The sequence below is a fragment of the Mytilus edulis genome, chromosome 6 (assembly GCF_963676685.1).
Source record: "Mytilus edulis chromosome 6, xbMytEdul2.2, whole genome shotgun sequence".
NCBI lineage: Eukaryota > Metazoa > Mollusca > Bivalvia > Mytilida > Mytilidae > Mytilus > Mytilus edulis.
The window spans coordinates 53,159,056-53,176,497 of record NC_092349.1 but is presented as its reverse complement, the minus strand read 5'-3'; the positions used below and the strand labels follow the sequence as shown (position 1 = coordinate 53,176,497).

Below are 17,442 nucleotides of genomic sequence, written 5' to 3'. Positions count from 1 at the left end.
TTTCATTGCATTTAAAGATATTTGCTGTTGTATTTTTATATATTGATATCGTTCATTGTCGTTAGGCCATGATTAAACAACATATAGGTACAGAACTTATTGAAATGCGTCAAATTGACAAGTTGACTCAACAAGTTAAGATGGTTAGTTTGGATAAACTGAGAGAAAAAATCAGTAAACGTAGGAACAACGAAGAACCACTTGTCTGACAAGTGTTACAAACTAGTCTGAACTCTCTATAAAAGGGGTCCGAATTGTCTTTAAATTGGCCCGAGTTGTCTTAGTCAGAGTAGACTTTGCTCCTAGTTGTCCTGATAACAGAGCTGTCAGATGTCGAATTATTAAAAACAGAGCGTCCACCATGCACTTGCACTGCACTATTATTAGAATAGTAGAATAAATAATATACAAATGAATGAACATTATATACATGTAACTGTTATATACAAATAATAATGTAATATATAACAACAAACCAGACTATACTGATTTGTATCAATATATCAATATAATTGTTATCACGATGAGGTTGAATTCACTGTCATGTATTCATCATCCACACACGAACTTGTCTCAGAAAAAAATATATCTCTGTACATATACCTCACTTTCAGGTATAGACATGTGATTTTTTCCTCGGGTATAGAGATGTGATTTTTTTTTCATGTTTAGAAATGTGATTTTGTTTTCCTGAGACAAGTGCTAGTGACCTTCCACAAGAACTTGCGGACTTCCGATGTTCAGTACTTCAGTACTTTGATTTAACAGGTGAGTTGCTTGATTTCTCTTCTACCCTCAACATGCTCAATTACAGTGAAAAACGTGTATGTGCTTTGCGATTAGCTACACGTATTGTACACTTTAAATTTAAAAATTTGAAAGAAAAATAATAATGAAAGTGTTATAGCATTAATTTTACACAAAACAAGACCAACCATGACATACTGTTTACAGTTAGACTAGACAGTACACTTGTTTGACCTACCAAATAATCTTTTTTTGTTTTCGTAAAATTAATTAATTCACTTAAATTTGAAAATGTATTGTTAGGGTATAATTTAAAATTTTATGAAATGTATAATGAATATGAATGCCATATTTGCAAGTAAGGCTTGAATAGACATCACTTGTTATAGTTTTTGGTTATAATGTTTTTATTTTTTATTTTTTGGTAATTTTTATAATTTGAATGAATAAATTGAATGAGAGACAAATTTTGTTAACAAAATTTTAGGATATTTATTTTATTTCTTTTTAACATCACTAATGCTTGACGTTTGTTTTTTTAAATGCTGTAACTGAATTGTAAATTTATTCAACATTTTTTTTATATGTACGACATTTTCGCTATGCTCAATGACTTCGTTTGATCAGTCGTTGACATACGCGAGGCTTAAAAGCAGGTAAGTTAATTTATATAAATATTTTCTTTGACCTTCACTTAATTGATGCTTTTGTACTTTTTTCGGCCTTTTTAACTCTTTTGTAGACGAAACTTGCATCTTGTGCTAATACAAAATTTCAATCCTGGTATCTATGATGAGGGGGAGGACAGGGGGTACCCTTCTCCCTTCTCCCACCCCTCTTTTCCTTTCTACTACTCCCGTTCTCCTTTCTCCCATTAGAATAAAACATCTCCTTTTGAGATATTTTTTCTTGAAATATTAGAAATGTTTTTAAAAGGAGAGATATTTTATTTTTTCTCCTTTCTCCAACTTTTTCTCCTTTCTCCCAGCCCTCATCTCCTTTCTCCTACCCCCTTTCTCCCTGTCTCCCTTACCCTTGTCCTCCCCCTCTATGATGAGTTTATTCAGAACGTCCGGTGGAAATATTTTTTAAAGTACTGTATTATTGTATTATGAATATTTTTACCTACTTATTCATTCTAAGCATGTTCCTGTTATTTTAGTTGATTGTTGTTTTTAATGTATATAAGCACACACCTGTTTTGTATTCATATCATAGATGTTAAAGATGCCGTTAAGCAAGACAACAACAGTTACTGCTGATGAAGGAATTGATCGAGGACAATGGTCAAATAAGATGGATTACATTTTATCAGTCATGGGTTGGAGTGTTGGACTTGGAAACTTGTGGCGATTTCCATACGTGTGCATGAAGAATGGAGGAGGTTAGAGTATACTAGTAGCACATTGTCAAACCTGCAATTAAACAAGAAATGATTTTTTCTGAATACTGAACATATAAGGGTAAAATACTCAACGAAATTTTTCATAATAACTAAACTTGGTAAATGTAAGATAAAAAAAACTAAACTGGTGTTTTGTAAGGCACTTGTTGAACTATACATTGTCTTTACCTCTTTTTATAAAATCGTCTTGTTTGTGAAATGATATTTGAAAATATATATTTTCAGGTGCCTTTCTAATACCATACATCGTGTGTCTAGTGACATTTTCCTTGCCGATTTTCTTTCTTGAAGCATCTGTTGGGCAGTTTTTAGGGAAAGGATGTACAAATGTATTTAATGTTTGTCCATTACTGAAAGGTAAGCATATATGTTCCGAACAACATTAGTCGACAAATTAAGAATTTTTGTCCGTTACTGAAAGGTAGGCATATGTATTCCGAACAACATTAATTGACAAATTCAGAATGCTTGTCCATTACTGAGAGGTACATTTGTAAGCATAGATGTTCCGAACACCATTAATCGACAAATTCAGAATGCTTGTCCATTACTGAGAGGTACATTTGAAAGCATAGATGTTTCGAACACCATTAATCGACAAATTCCGAATGTCTGTCCATAACTGAAAGGTAAGCATGAATGTTCCGAACGACATTAGTCGTGAAATTGAGGATGTTTGTCCATTACTGAAAGGTAAGCATTGATGTTCCGAACAACATTAGTCGACAAATTCAGAATGTAAGTCCATTACTGAAAGGTAAGCATGAATGTTCCGAACGACTTTAGTCGTGAAATTCAGGATGTTTGTCCATTACTGAAAGGTAAGCATTGATGTTCCGAACAATACTAGTCGACAAATTCGGAATTTTTGTCCGTTTCTGAAAGGTAGGCATGTGTATTCCGAACAACATTAATCGACAAATTCAGAATGCTTGTCCATTACTGAGAGGTCAGCATAGATGTTCCGAACACCATTAATCGACAAATTCAGAATGTTTGTCCATTACTGAAAGGTAAGCATAGATGTTCCGAACAACATTAGTCGACAAATTCAGAATGTTTGTCCATTACTGAAAGGTAAGCATGAATGTTCCGAACAACATTAGCCGACAAATTCGGAATATTTGTCCATTACTGAACGGTAAGCACAGATGTTCCGAACAACATTAGTCGACAAATTCAGAATGTTTAGCCATTTACTGAAAGGTAAGCACAGATCATGTTCCCAACAACATTAATCGATACATTCAGAAATCAAATTTTCGTTTTGGATAGTTAAGTTTGTTGCACCATATCCCGATTCTCGTGACATTCGGACCATTAAGAGCGTCAAAACATATTTCACAATTGGGTTTTTGTTAACGGCATTGATCCATTCGTCAAAACTCTCCGATTTTACAGAAGGAGAATAGCGGAATCCGAGGATTACCTATGGGTATAATAATTATTGATCGTTATGCAAAATGGCGACTGTTTTTTCGTCGTCATTAATGACAAATATTGATATTTCTTATTAGCGCCACTGAACGAAAGTAACAACATACCTTAGGGACATTCATAGTCATTAGTCGAAAATAAACTGACAACGCCATGGCAAACATGTCTTTAAAAAAAACCAAGAGACCAACAGCAATACACAAAACAATGCAAAAATACAACATAGACAACTAGAATGCATGACCAACACGAACCCATAAAAGAAAGGGGGAACTGACCTTATGTAGGTGCTCCGAAAGGGATAGCAGACCATTTACCGATGGGTATACGAACGCATTTTAAGTATGCTACTTTGTACAACAACAACAGACCTCATGTAGGTGCTCAGAAAGGGATAGCAGACCATTTACCGATGGGTATACGAACGCATTTAAAGTATGCTACTTTGTACAACAACAAGAGACCTCATGTAGGTTCTCCGAAAGGGATAGCAGACCATTTACCGATGGGTATACGAACGCATTTAAAGGATGTTACTTTGTACAACAACAACAAAACAACATCGGAACAAAAACACAATCGTTCAAATGTTGTTTTTTTTCCCATTATTTTTAGCAACCTGAAGGCCGTACGGTGACCTATAGTTGTTAATGTCTGTGTCATTTTGGTCTTTTGTGGATAGTTGTCTCATTGGCAATCATACCACATCTTCTTTTCTATATTAACATAGAACTTCTCAGCAAAGTGATTATTTTTGTTTTATATTAAAAGGGTGTATCGAGGGGAAAAAGATTCACTAAACCCATATTCCCGCAACTTGAAAGGCCAAATACCGACGTCCCAAAATAGGATAAACCCTGTATGTATTGATAAATTTTAAAGATCCCTCGTCTTTCATTTTAGGAGTAGGATATTCCATGACAACAGTTATCTTCCTTTATGGTGTAATTTATACTATCATCAACGCCTGGATATTGTATTATATTGGACACTCTTTCGTTAGTCCCCTACCCTGGACAACCTGTGACAACGAATGGAACAGTCCAAATTGCATTTCGCATCAAGGGTATAAATGTCAGTCTAAATACCATAACATGACCACAAATGAGACTGATGCTGTAACAAGTTACAAGCAGTACAATGCAAGTTTGGTAAATGCGACTGTTGTTTGCACCACAAATGGATCTTGGATTACAGCACCGGAAGAATTTTGGAGGTACATTATCTGACATTTACCTTTCAGAAATGATGAAAAGATAAAAACCAAGTTAACTTATTCAATTTTCTGTTCAAACCTGGGAACCTCCTATTTTTGTGATTAACGATGAAGTTATAAATGAAAGAGGTTTTATATTAATCCTGCTTCAAACAAGTACATCACTTGACATTAAGAATCAACAATCAATCAAACGACTACAAATCATTTACAGGATTACAATTAGAAATTTCTACTAGGTCTTTATTTTTGCAATAGAAATTAACCACTACTTAAAATCCACTTAAATTATTCCCGACTATTTAGAAAGTGTTTGAGATGTTATATTGTAATATAGAAAAGGCGCATATAAGAAAATATTATAGAATATATGACTCAATAATATTGATATATTAATAATAACTTGATCCTGCTCCACATGTTGCACCCGTCGTGTTGCTCATACAAACCCGGTAATAAGTCTGATTAGGTATGTTACATTAGAGAAAAGTGGACGGGATTTGAGTTACTACATTAGTTTTATTTAGGCGCATATCTACTATTATCTGTGAAATGTTATCATACAACTAAGAAGAAAAATGGCGAATGTGTAAATTAAACAGACAACAGCCCGACCATAGAGCAGACAAAAGCCGAAGGCCACCAATGGGTATTAAATGCAGCGAGAAACTCCCGCAACCGGAGGCGTCCTTCAGCTGGCCCCTAAACAAATACGTCTACTTGTTCAGTAATTATGTTATCAACCTTTTACATATGTTGCAGGGAGAATGTGCTCCAGATGTCTTCTGGGATAGGTGAACTCGGTACTATAAACTTGAAGTTGATGTTGTGTTTCTTTTTCATCTGGTTAGTTGTCGGGTTGTGTGTTATCAAAGGCGTTAAAAGCATTGGCAAGGTTTGTAAAATCAAAAATGTCTTGTCTTTTAACTTACAGAATAGTTGTTATTGCATGTATACTGTATCACTCTTAATCGAAAGAATGTTTAAAAGTGAAATAATCACTAATATATTTTTGTCTTTATCGTAAATGTTTTTTTTTTAAATATTCAATATTTGATCTTGAAAAAGCATAAAAAGCAAAGCTTTGCAATTATTTTGTTCGTTTAGATTGTAAAACTTTGTAGGTTACATGTAACACGAAAATATCCTGAACACAATACCGAGCTGATTACATTTCACTTTTATTATGATCTTAATTTAATTTTTTTCTACTTTTAGATAGTCTATGTGACAGCAACCCTCCCATACATACTTCTATTTATATTTCTGGTTCATGGACTTACCCTCGACGGTTCAGTAGATGGCATAATATTCTTTTTTAAACCAAATTTTGCAAAAGCCTTCACATTTGAAGTAAGTATTATTTACTAAATGAGGGCATCGGTGGCCGAGTGGTCTAAGTAGTCCAAATACTGTATCACTAGCCTTCAAAAACTGGTCTTTTGGATTCGTAATCCGCATCTGTGCTCGACTCCAATCTTATTTGATTAGAATTGTCAGTGTATAAGTGTAGTATAATAGTTTAATGGATGGATAACGAGAGAAGGACGGTAATTTTGGACCCCAAAATGACAATTAGAGAGAGCTGGATATCGGCAGACATTTAGCCTCCCTTAGACTTTTCAAATGTATCTATCTATGCATCTCTTTGGATCTTTCCATAAAAAGGCACATTATTTATCTTCACAATGACGAAGAAATTACGAAAGAATACGGTCAAAACGGAGAGTCCAGTCGATGGAGAATTTAGGTTCCATTTCTTGGAGGTGAAACAACTCATTCGATAGTTGACCTAAAACAAAGAAATTAATGATTCTGTTGACAAATGCTTGTATACATAATGTTAGGAGGTGATGTATCTAGGGAAATCAAAGGTTAACTATACTTATCTTTGTCCTCATAACTTTTATCATATACGATTCCTTACCTAGAAGGTCGGATGGGCTGTCAACTTTCAAGATATTCCGGGTTTTTTTTGGGTTTTTATGCCCCACCTACGATAGTAGAGGGGCATTATGTTTTCTGGTCTGTGGCTCCGTTCGTTCGTTCGTTCGTTCGTTCGTCCGTCCGTCCGTTCGTTCGTCCCGCTTCAGGTTAAAGTTTTTGGTCGAGGTAGTTTTTGATGAAGTTGAAGTCCAATCAACTTGAAACTTAGTATATATGTTCCTTATTATATGATCTTTCTAATTTTAATGTCAAATTAGAGTTCGGACCCCAATTTCACGGTCCACTGAACATAGAAAATGATAGTGCGAGTGGGGCATCCGTGTACTGGGGACACATTCTTGTTTTTTTATCAAATGCCATTATTACACAATGGTAAGTTCCAAAGCAATCGATGATGATTAAAGATGGAATTTGTTTTAATAAGATCACCGTCAAAAGCAAACACTTTTAAATGCAAAACAGGTTAACAAGTTTGATATTTGAACGAATGATTAACGTCCAGTGGCAAACATTTCATACGGACCTAACAAGTTCGACAAAATGTAAATACAATACAATGATGCTAAATCCTCATTGATTATTTTTTTACCCAATAAAACGTTCTAACAACGACGAAATGGTATACAGGCACGCATCGAAAAACATATAACTCTGTTATATGTTTTTCGATGCGTGCCTGTATATCATTTCGTCGTCATAAACGATCAAACTCAAGTGTTACATTACCATCATTGATATAATTGGAGCAGCATCTGCTTACCCTTTCGAAGCACCTAAGATAACCAGTGTTGTGTGGGGTTCGTGTTTCTATGTTATATTCTGCGAACTGTTGTGTTTGTCTGTTGGTATTTTTAGCTCACCTGGCCTGAAGGGCCAAGTGAGCTTATCTCATCACTTTGCGTCCGTCGTCCGTCGTTAGCTTTTACAAAAATCTTCTCCTCTGAAACTACTGGGCCAAATTAAACCAAACTTGGCCACAATCATCATTGGGGTATCTAGTTTCACAAATGTGTGGCGTGACTCGGCCAACCAACCAAGATGGCCGCCATGGCTAAAGTTAGAACATAGGGGTAAAATGTAGATTTTGGCTTATAACTCAAAAACCAAAGTATTAAGAGGCAAATCTGACATGGGATAAAATTGTTTATCAGGTCAAGATCTATCTGTCCTGAAATTTTCAGACGAATCGGACAACCGGTTGTTGGGTTGCTGGCCCTGAATTGGCAATTTTAAGGAAATTATACTGTGTTTTGGCTATTATCTTGAATATTATTATAGATAGAGATAAACTGTAAACAGCAATAATGTTCAGCAAAGTAAGATCTACAAATAAGTTTATATATGACTAAAATGGTCAATTGACCCCCTTAAGGAGTTATTGCCCTTTATAGTCATTTTTAACCAATTTTTCGTAATTTTTCTAATCTTTTACAAAAATCTTCTTTTCTAAAACTACTGGTCCAAATTTAACCATACTTGGCCATAATCATCATTGAGGTATTTAGTTTAATAAATGTGTGCGGTGACCCTGCCAACCAACCAAGATGGCCGCCATGGCTAAAAATAGAACATACGGGTAAAATGTAGATTTTGGCTTATAACTCTGAAACCAAAGCTTTAAGAGCAATTCAGACATGGGGGTGAAATTGTTTATCAAGTCAAGATCTATCTGCCCTGAAATTTTCAGATGAATCCGACAACTGGTTGTTGGATTGCTGCCCCTGAATTGAAAATTTTAAGGAAATTTTGCTGTTTTTGGTTATCATCTTGAATATTATTATATATTGAGATAAACTGTAAACAGCAATAATATTGAGCAAAGTAAGATCCACAAAAAGTCAACGTGACCTAAATGAGTTATTGCCCTTTATAGTTAATTTTTAACCATTTTTCGTAAATCTTAGTTATCTTTGACAAAAATCTTCTCCTCTGAAACTACTGGGCCAAATTTAACCAAACTTGGCCTCAATCATCTTTTGGGTATCTAGTTTGAAAAATGTGTCCGGTGACCTGGCCATCAAATCAAGATGGCCGCCACGGCTAAAAATAGAACATACTTAGGGTAAAATGCAGTTTTTGGCTTATAACTAAAAAAACAAAGTATTAAGAGCAAATCTGACATGGGATAAAATTGTTTATAAGGTCAAGATCTATCTGCCCTGAAATTTTCAAATGAATCGGACAACCAATTGTTGGGTTGCTGCCCCTGAATCGGTAATTTTAAGGAAACTTTGCTGTTTTTGGTTATTATCGTGAATATTATTATAGATAGGGATAAACTGTAAACAGCAATAATGTTCAGCAAAGTAAGATTTACAAATAAGTCAATATGACCGAAATGGTCAATTGACCCCCTAAGGAGTTATTGTCCTTTATAGTCAATTTTAAACAATTTTCATAAAATTTGTAAAATTTTATTAACATTTTCCACTGAAACTACTGGACCAAGTTCATTATAGATAAAGATAATTGTAAACAGCAAGACTGTTTAGTAAAGTAAGATGTACAAACACAGTCATCACCATCACCAAAACAAAAAAAAATCATGAATCCATCTGCTTCCTTTGTTTAATATTCACATATACAATGTACCAAGGTGAGCGACACAGGCTCTTTAGAGCCTCTAGTTTTTAAACATGGCGTTGTCAGTTTGTATTACACGGATATTGTATTAGTGTAATTTATGTCCAGCTTTTATAATCCTTTTGGATGTGCTCCTTATTATAGCAGGAGGAAGTTGCAGAAAAGAAGAAGAATTTTTTTGTTCGACTTTTGAGTTTGAATGTCCCTCTCTTTTGTAGGTGTGGGTAGCAGCTGCAATTCAAGTATTTTATTCATTGGGCATAAGTAATGGTGCCCTGTATGCATTTTCTAGTTTTAATAAATTTCACAATAACACTCTCCGGTAAGTACATTTTTTTCACTTCACAGAAATAGTTCTTTTATTTAGTAAGATATCTTACAATATTTGTACAAACGATTCTCATTTAAGAATTGCAAATGTATTGGAATGGAAAAGCGTTGACCAAAGCGGTAGCGCATTATTCTTTAAAAAATGTACACTCGGTCAAAATTTTTACAACCCTATACGATTACTAAAAGACGCATTCAATACTTATAATTACATAAATATTTTATAGGATTATGAAAAGTTTTTATTCTATTTGTCTGCATGCGCATTTTATTGTAGAAGTTGTGTCGTCATGATTGTTACACTTCATGAAGGTTGATTTCATAATGACGCGAGGTTGCTGTTAGCCAATCAAATTAACGTATTATGATAAAACATGCATTTAATGTCATGTTTTTAATGCTAGAAGGTTGAGCTGAACATGCATCAAATATTTGCCACTGGTTAATCAATCAACAATAAAAAAAAATCAAGTAAAATGAAGTGTGTATTGCTTAATGCATTTAATATTATGTCATTTTTATAAATTATTTTCTCAGAAACAAACCGTTTTGCTAGGAAATTAAACTTCTCTTATATTTGTATATTACAGAGATACATGTATTCTAACCTTTGTGTGTGAAGGATCAAGCATCTTAGCCGGTGCAGTTATATTTTCTGTATTAGGATATTTAGCAAAAAAGTATTCTATTCCGATCGAAGATGTCGTTAAGTCAGGTATGATATATATGTCATGCTATAAACCTAACTAACTATGCGGTATGGGTTTTGCTCACTGTTGAAAGCCGGACGGTGACCTTTACATGTAGCTGCGTGTGTCATTTGATCTCTAGTGAAGAATTATTGTCTCATTGTCAATCATACCACATCCTTTTTTTTTAAAACTGTTCTGTGTTTCTTGAAATGAGCATAGAACATATATATAATACATAACACTCCATATTCACACAATATTATAATTGATCATAATTCAAAATATCCACAAACTGACGTTAATGTTCAGTCTGTTGAATTAAGTCCTACATTTTGTATTTTGTTTAATTTATGAAGTTAAAAAAATGCCCAATACGTTTACCTGGCGGAATCATCTTATAGTATCTAAGGGAGCTACTATTTGATTTTTATGGGGGGGGGGAGGGGGGGGGGGGGCTAGGATGAAATTTGAAAAAAATAGGTAGGACAGGAGTTTTGAGTAAAAAAAAAAGGCAGGATGAGCAACCTGGTAAAAAAAAGGCAGGATGACAATTTGTGTAAAAAAGTCAGCAAAAAAAAAAGGCAGGACCGAATAAAGTAAAAAATAAAATTTTTCATCCTAGCCCCCCCCCCCCTAAAAATCAAATGGTAGCTCCCTAAACAAACGTAAAGGTGAAGGAAACATCAAATCAATAGAACAGCATCCAAGCGACAAGGTCGTTTGATGGAACTCAATTAGATAGATATGTATTTATTCTAGTTATAGTCCTTTCATAGACCGTTATGTTTTTCCTGTACTTCATGGTATATAAACATTCAGCATGACAGGACCGAATCGAATAGACGTGATTCAATGTAAAATTGTGATCTTGCTTATGAGAATTCATTTAATATTATATTTAATGTTTCGATTTAAGTAGTTTTTATAAATTACTGACCACATTTTGTCAACTTGATATTACATTGCCATAATGTTAAATCAAACTCACCACACGGCACTGTCGTGTTGATATTCAATTTGAAACTTAAGTTTTTTTTTTAATATATGCAATTTTGAGGCTGTGGTTATGTGTCTAAAGTTGCGTAATCTACAACTGGTCTAGGGTCGTTAGTAATTTGAGGAATAACCATCAATCATTTTTTGGCCAACAGATATGGTCTTAAATACACGTAATAGGCAATTGAAAGGAATTATACAAAAGGCAAATAAAAATCAGTAAAAGAAAAACACTTCACTCCGGTATAATTAATAAAAAGAAAAGGAAGATGTTATGAAAACGATAAAAATAGTCATTAACAAATATTTGGATGGAGAATTGTCTTATTGGCACTTACACCCCATCTTCCTATAATTTACGTTTTTTGATTGAGTTGACTTAAATTAAAGCCTTCCAATTAATATTTTATCGTGTGTTTTTCTATATGGTGATGTTATGCTATTGTTTCAGAAAAAGGGAGAATGTTTAGTACCATTAGAACGTTTAATTCCGCTGCAAATGTTTGCACCTGTCCTAAGTCAGGAATAAATTTACTTTAACAAGGTTATTAATTACATACAATATTTTATTAGGTCCTGGACTCGGTTTTGTTGCGTATCCAGAGGCCTTAGCACATCTTCCAGGACAAAACATCTGGACTATTTTATTCTTTATCATGTTGCTAAGTTTAGCCCTTGATTCAAGAGTAAGTATTACATAAGTGGAATTATCAAATAATTGAGAAATTGCATTTTGATTCAACGATTTATAAAATAATATGCCTGATTGCCTAAAATTTCACGAATCTCGCACAAATGTCGAAGTGAAATGTCGAATTAGTATTATATTAGGGATTTTCGGTTCGGAGAAGTCAAGTTTAACATAATATCTACAATGTACATCAAAGACTATTTACCACTTGTACAATCTGCAAGATAGATTGAATATTTACTCTTTTTTTCAGTTTGGTAGTTTTGAGTGCATTGTAATAGCAGCTATTGATATATGGCCTTCTTTGATGAGGAAAAGAACAGTTGTGATCATTGTGTTGTGTGGTTTCTTTGCCTTGTCTGGAATTATTTTCTGCTTCCAGGTATGCATTAACTCAAATATGCTCTTCAGTTCCGTTCTTTTTATTGTCTTTTTTAACTTTTTTAATTAGAGCGTCATTGATGAGTCTTGCGTACACAATTTTAATTCTAGTATATGAGTTTTATACTTTCATATTTTGACAATATAGAATATACAATTCAAAGAAAAAACATGTTTAAAACGATGAGACTACATACATGTATATGAAGCAAATTAGTACAAGATAAACATTTTAATCTATACCGAGAGTGATTATATACACCGTACAAATTTAATGCACTAGAAGCGCAATTCGTCCATGTATGTCATCTCAGTCATGCTCTCGAGCACAAATAGTTGAAAACCGAAGAAATTTATTAAAAACATGAACGATCTGATCGAACAGAAGGCACTTAGAAGAATAGCAAAATAAAAAATAAAAAATGAAAATTATATTTACATATTTAAAAATAAGTTGTATATTTGAAATGAGTAGAGAATGTGTGATTTGTGCCAATGAGACAGTGCCTCCATATAAACAAAAAGACCTCTAAAGGTCAGGATATGGGAATCAAATGAAAGACAGTTAATTGTCGGTCATGATTTTGTTTATTTTCTAAGTCAGGGATCTACTTATTTCAAATAATGGACTGGTACTGTTCCTTTTCTCTTCCATTTATCGGAATGATCGAGTGCATCGTGTTTGGATGGATTTATGGTAAATATTTTCTTAACATTTCCAGATAAGGTATAGGACGTTAGTATACAAAGGTTAATTTGCCTTTAATTTATTTCACACCAGATAAATTTTCACTTTATCGCGACTTCATGAGTTTGTTGTTGGCTACTCACAAAAAAAGTGCTTTGTATTTTCAGAGATGAATATAACCAAGATTTTGAAAATATTATTGGTATAAATTTTTTTATAAGATGGACATCCCTCATTAAACTAGTATTCTGCGCATGTTTAAAATAAATGTATACATTGTTTATTAGGTACAAATTGATTCATATTCAGCAATCAAACAAAGGAAGGGGGCTTGGATGAAATGTAAAAGGCAGGATAAGCAACATTGCAAAAAAAAAAAGACAGGATAAACTTATAAAAAAATGCATCACCGAATATAATGAAAAATAAAGAAAGGCGGGATAGAGATTACAACTAAAAATAACGCAGAACACAATTTTTTTTTCTAGCGCCCCCATCCCCTTTTTAAGTTAAAAACACTTCCATCTACAATGCCCTCAATAAAAAAAATAGTAATAAACGTGGATAGATGGATTTAGTCTCTTTCTCTTATGTAGCTTAATAAATTTTTCTCATGAAATACTCTAAATGAAAAGGCTGAAACGGCCCCTAATTTTCCTTTTTTTCCGAGTTATTGTTTACTCACATATACCAAAATGTAAACCATTTAGAGATTCCGAAAACAAATTAAAAAAAAATAAACCTTAAACAATCTCCCCTGTATAAATTACTCTATAAATACATTAAGTAAATATCATTTATAATCAAATTATTCCTTTTCTAGGTATAAATAAAGTTTCAAAAGATTTTGAGATGATGAATGGACAAGGAATTCCGGTATATTTCAGGATATGTATTTGTTTTATTGCACCTTTACTACTTCTGGTAAGACTATAATACATATTTACATGTATCAATTTGCGTGACATCAAGCAAAAATGAGCGCAAAAATTGTTTTATGCACCCGAACTATCTACGTCAAACTATAGAAACAGAGATAAACATTCACTGGTCAAACGCGCTTTAATATAGGCGAATATTTTTTTTATTTTTTTACGACAAATTCTTGTGAAGAAATAGATTTAAAAAAAATTAACAACAGCACACAAAACACAAAATAGAAAACCAGAATGAGCAACAGTTACTCAAACCCAACCAAAAACTGGGGGTCACCTATTAAATCTATTATACCTAACACTTGTTCATATATTCCTTGTGTCTGTCCTACATGTCATGAATGTTCTTATATAAGTAAGAAATCAAATACAGAGATTTAAGGAATGACTGTAAATTTTTTTATGTCTATTCGAAATAACATAAAAAATGTGGTGCACACTGAATAACGCGCGTAGCGGGTTATTTAACAGTGTGCACCACATTTTTTATGTTATTTGAATAGACAGAAAATAGTCATTTCTTATAATTTAATTCTAAATCCATTTGAAACCGTAGAAAACCATAAAAAAACATTGATGACGTCACGGTCACATGACTAAATTATGTCTATGGTCTAGCCTGGGGTCCTGGCTAATCTTGTCAGTATACGCGTAGCTAGATTGGGCCGGATGCCAGGCTATCTATGGGCTCATAACAAAATAACGTCAGCCAATCAGAAGACGCGTTACATCCAAAATTGAATTATTGCAACAAAGTATTGATATGTTATATTGACATTTAAACCACAAAGCAGAAATTTAAACGTTGTATATAATAAGGATCATAATTACTCAATGTATTTGGTAGAGTTCGAGGTTAGAGTAGAATGTTGACCTAAATATACTACTGCAGCAGTTTGTCACTTCTTTGAAACCTCACAACGAATTATTACAAAACATAATATTAAAGGACATACGAAGACTTGCTTATTCAAAAGAAAGTTTTATCGATTTGACTTTTGAAGGAGTTATAAGTCTTTAAACTTAGGAATGGGGTAAGATTAAGTTTGCCCAGTGACAATGTGGGGCGCTAGATACATGTATGGGAGAATGCTATTTCTATTTCTTGTAGTATTTAAAAGAGTTTATATACTGCTTGAAAGTGAAGTTTGTTATTTGTTTTTGTTAAAGAATAAATAAACCAACACAATCAAATACATTTAATTATGATTTTTGCAGACAATTTTTATCAGTGGAATGGTGAGTTACAAGGCTCCGACACATGGTGATTACCAGTATCCGAATGTCGCCATTGCTTTTGGATTCATATTATCACTGATACCGCTGATACCTATTCCAGTTTTCGCTATCCGGTCTATAAAGAAGGCTCCGGGTCACACCTTTAAGGAGGTAAGACTTATACCTTTTTTGCTCCATTCATGGGCATTATGTTTTCTGGTCTGTGCGTCCGTCCGTTCCGTTTCAGATTAAAGTTTTGGTTAAAAATTTTGGTCGAGTTAGTTTTTGATGAAGTTGAAGTCCGATCAGCTTTAAAATTAGTAAACATGTTTCTTCGATATGCTTTTTCTAATGCTAATGCCAAATTAGAGATCTTATCCAATTTTCACGGTCCACTAAACAAAGAAAATGATTGTGCGGATGGGGCATCCGTGTACTTGGGACACCATCTTGTTCTTATTTGAAAAGATTAAAATAAGGAACTATTTTTTTGTGCGATTTATTTTTCTCGGCATTTTCGATTAGAAAAATAGCGCAAACAGGAACTGACATGGATACATACACTTTTGTCTGATTGTATTGTCAGTTTAATGTGTGACAATTTTCGCTCAATCCCTAACGTGAATTGGGGAGCTTATTTGATGTGTCTGGGTAAATGACAGTCACAATCTGCCAATATTATTCGACCTGAAACTACCGTTACAAAAATGCTGACTACGAAATTCGATTAAAAGGGCTTAAGCTGGCATTTTACATCTTTGTTTAGCTTTCTGAGTAGTGCAAATGAAGTCACGAACAAATATAGTCTCTGCAATTCTACCAAATGACAAGTATACTACCAAATGACAAGTATACTACTAGTATTCGTTTTCTGAGTAATGAAAATTATCAGTTTATAATTCAAATCGGCACATAGATGGTTGTTGCGAAGATTATTTTCCAAAGGAATTTGACACGTATCGTACGTTGCAACATTCAGTCATGTAGAACTCATTATATATCGTGAGCATCGTAATACCTGTAACTAATTATATTGACAACAATAAACTACTTATTCAATATATACAGCATATTATATCTCTCAGAAATTAAAACCTTTTTTTCTCCTTGCAGAAATTCATTTTTTCTTTGAGACCAAACTCAAGTTGGAAGCCAGCAGAAACGTCATTACAAGAACGCTACACTAACAAAGAATATCACGAAGGCACTATTATGGAGCGAATGAAACTAAATATATTCGGGGACTAGCCCAACTAATATACACGTACAACTGACTTATTATTATACATAGCATGTATCGTTTGCTGTGATTTTTACAGCTGATAACCGTGAGGGCATTCCGGTGTATTGCTGTCACCTAGATTTCCATTACGTAATATTCGTTTTGGGTTTTTTAACCGATCTAAAATCATGATGAATACACGGAAATCATCGAGTTCAAAATAACATTCCTATCGCTTGTTACATGTATAAATTCATTTCTTCATCAAATACTTTTAAAGAAGACAAATTGATAATATTTAAATGTTTTGTTATACATACATGTATGTTATGCGGAAAAGAGGGGGAGATGGTTTACTTCTGCTATTTCTTTAACTACAACAATTTTGGGGACTGTCGTTCGCGTTCTATTGAGGCCTCCTAGTGAAAAAAACAAAGATATCTTTTACCTACTAAAATATGTTTTCCAATAATGATACGATACCAAGTAATCTAATACTAATTGGCAGTGTGTGTTGCCTATAGGTAAATGGTATAAGAAATTACCACAAGAGTGACCATATGAGATATACATACAACTTCTGAGATACCATTGTGACGATATGATCTTCGTTTTTTTTTTTTACTTTTTGGGTTGGGACTAGCTCATATAAAAGTATATCTAAATATATAAAACCATCTCGTAAAGCAAAACAAAATTATGTTATCATGCAACTACAGTTAAGTTTTAAAACGTTACACAATGAACCATGCCAGTGGACTCACCATCTCGTAAATCAAAACCATATGATGTTATCATGCAATTAGAGTATAATATACAGTCATGAACAAAATCATGCTTGAAATCGAAACAAATATCTTCCTTTTCCAAAACAGTACAAAACATTGTAACCATATATGGAACGAATGAAACTATGGCAAGTTGGAGCCTTGTCTACTATAATGTAATATGAAA

General features: G+C 33.5%; 1 protein-coding gene across 3 annotated transcripts; it reads left to right on the top strand.

The window, feature by feature from the left end:
* Positions 1 to 1,298: 1,298 nt before the first annotated feature.
* Positions 1,299 to 16,785, top strand: LOC139527865 (sodium- and chloride-dependent glycine transporter 1-like). 3 transcript variants are annotated; one of them, XM_071323539.1, is made up of 14 exons: positions 1,299 to 1,403; positions 1,966 to 2,131; positions 2,378 to 2,509; positions 4,493 to 4,805; positions 5,568 to 5,700; positions 6,024 to 6,158; positions 9,554 to 9,657; positions 10,256 to 10,380; positions 11,927 to 12,039; positions 12,298 to 12,426; positions 13,026 to 13,122; positions 13,937 to 14,037; positions 15,267 to 15,437; positions 16,380 to 16,785. In XM_071323539.1, the coding sequence occupies exons 2-14, from the start codon at positions 1,966 to 1,968 to the stop codon at positions 16,512 to 16,514; spliced, it is 1,854 nt and encodes a 617-aa protein (XP_071179640.1). In that variant the 5' UTR covers positions 1,299 to 1,403; the 3' UTR covers positions 16,515 to 16,785. The 3 variants fall into 3 exon arrangements, with proteins under 3 accessions (XP_071179640.1, XP_071179643.1, XP_071179642.1); XM_071323542.1 differs by having other exon boundaries at positions 13,937 to 13,989; positions 16,380 to 16,632; XM_071323541.1 differs by lacking the exon at positions 1,299 to 1,403 and having other exon boundaries at positions 1,921 to 2,131.
* The last annotated feature ends 657 nt before the right edge of the window (positions 16,786 to 17,442 follow it).

Bases quoted from the DNA above. Each gene is read 5' to 3' on its own strand.
- LOC139527865 (XM_071323539.1), top strand. From the start codon at position 1,966: ATGTTAAAGATGCCGTTAAGCAAGACAACAACAGTTACTGCTGATGAA. The intron at 5,701-6,023 runs GTTTGTAAAATC...TTCTACTTTTAG, and splicing joins GCGTTAAAAGCATTGGCAAG to ATAGTCTATGTGACAGCAAC. The intron at 12,427-13,025 runs GTATGCATTAAC...TTATTTTCTAAG, and splicing joins GAATTATTTTCTGCTTCCAG to TCAGGGATCTACTTATTTCA.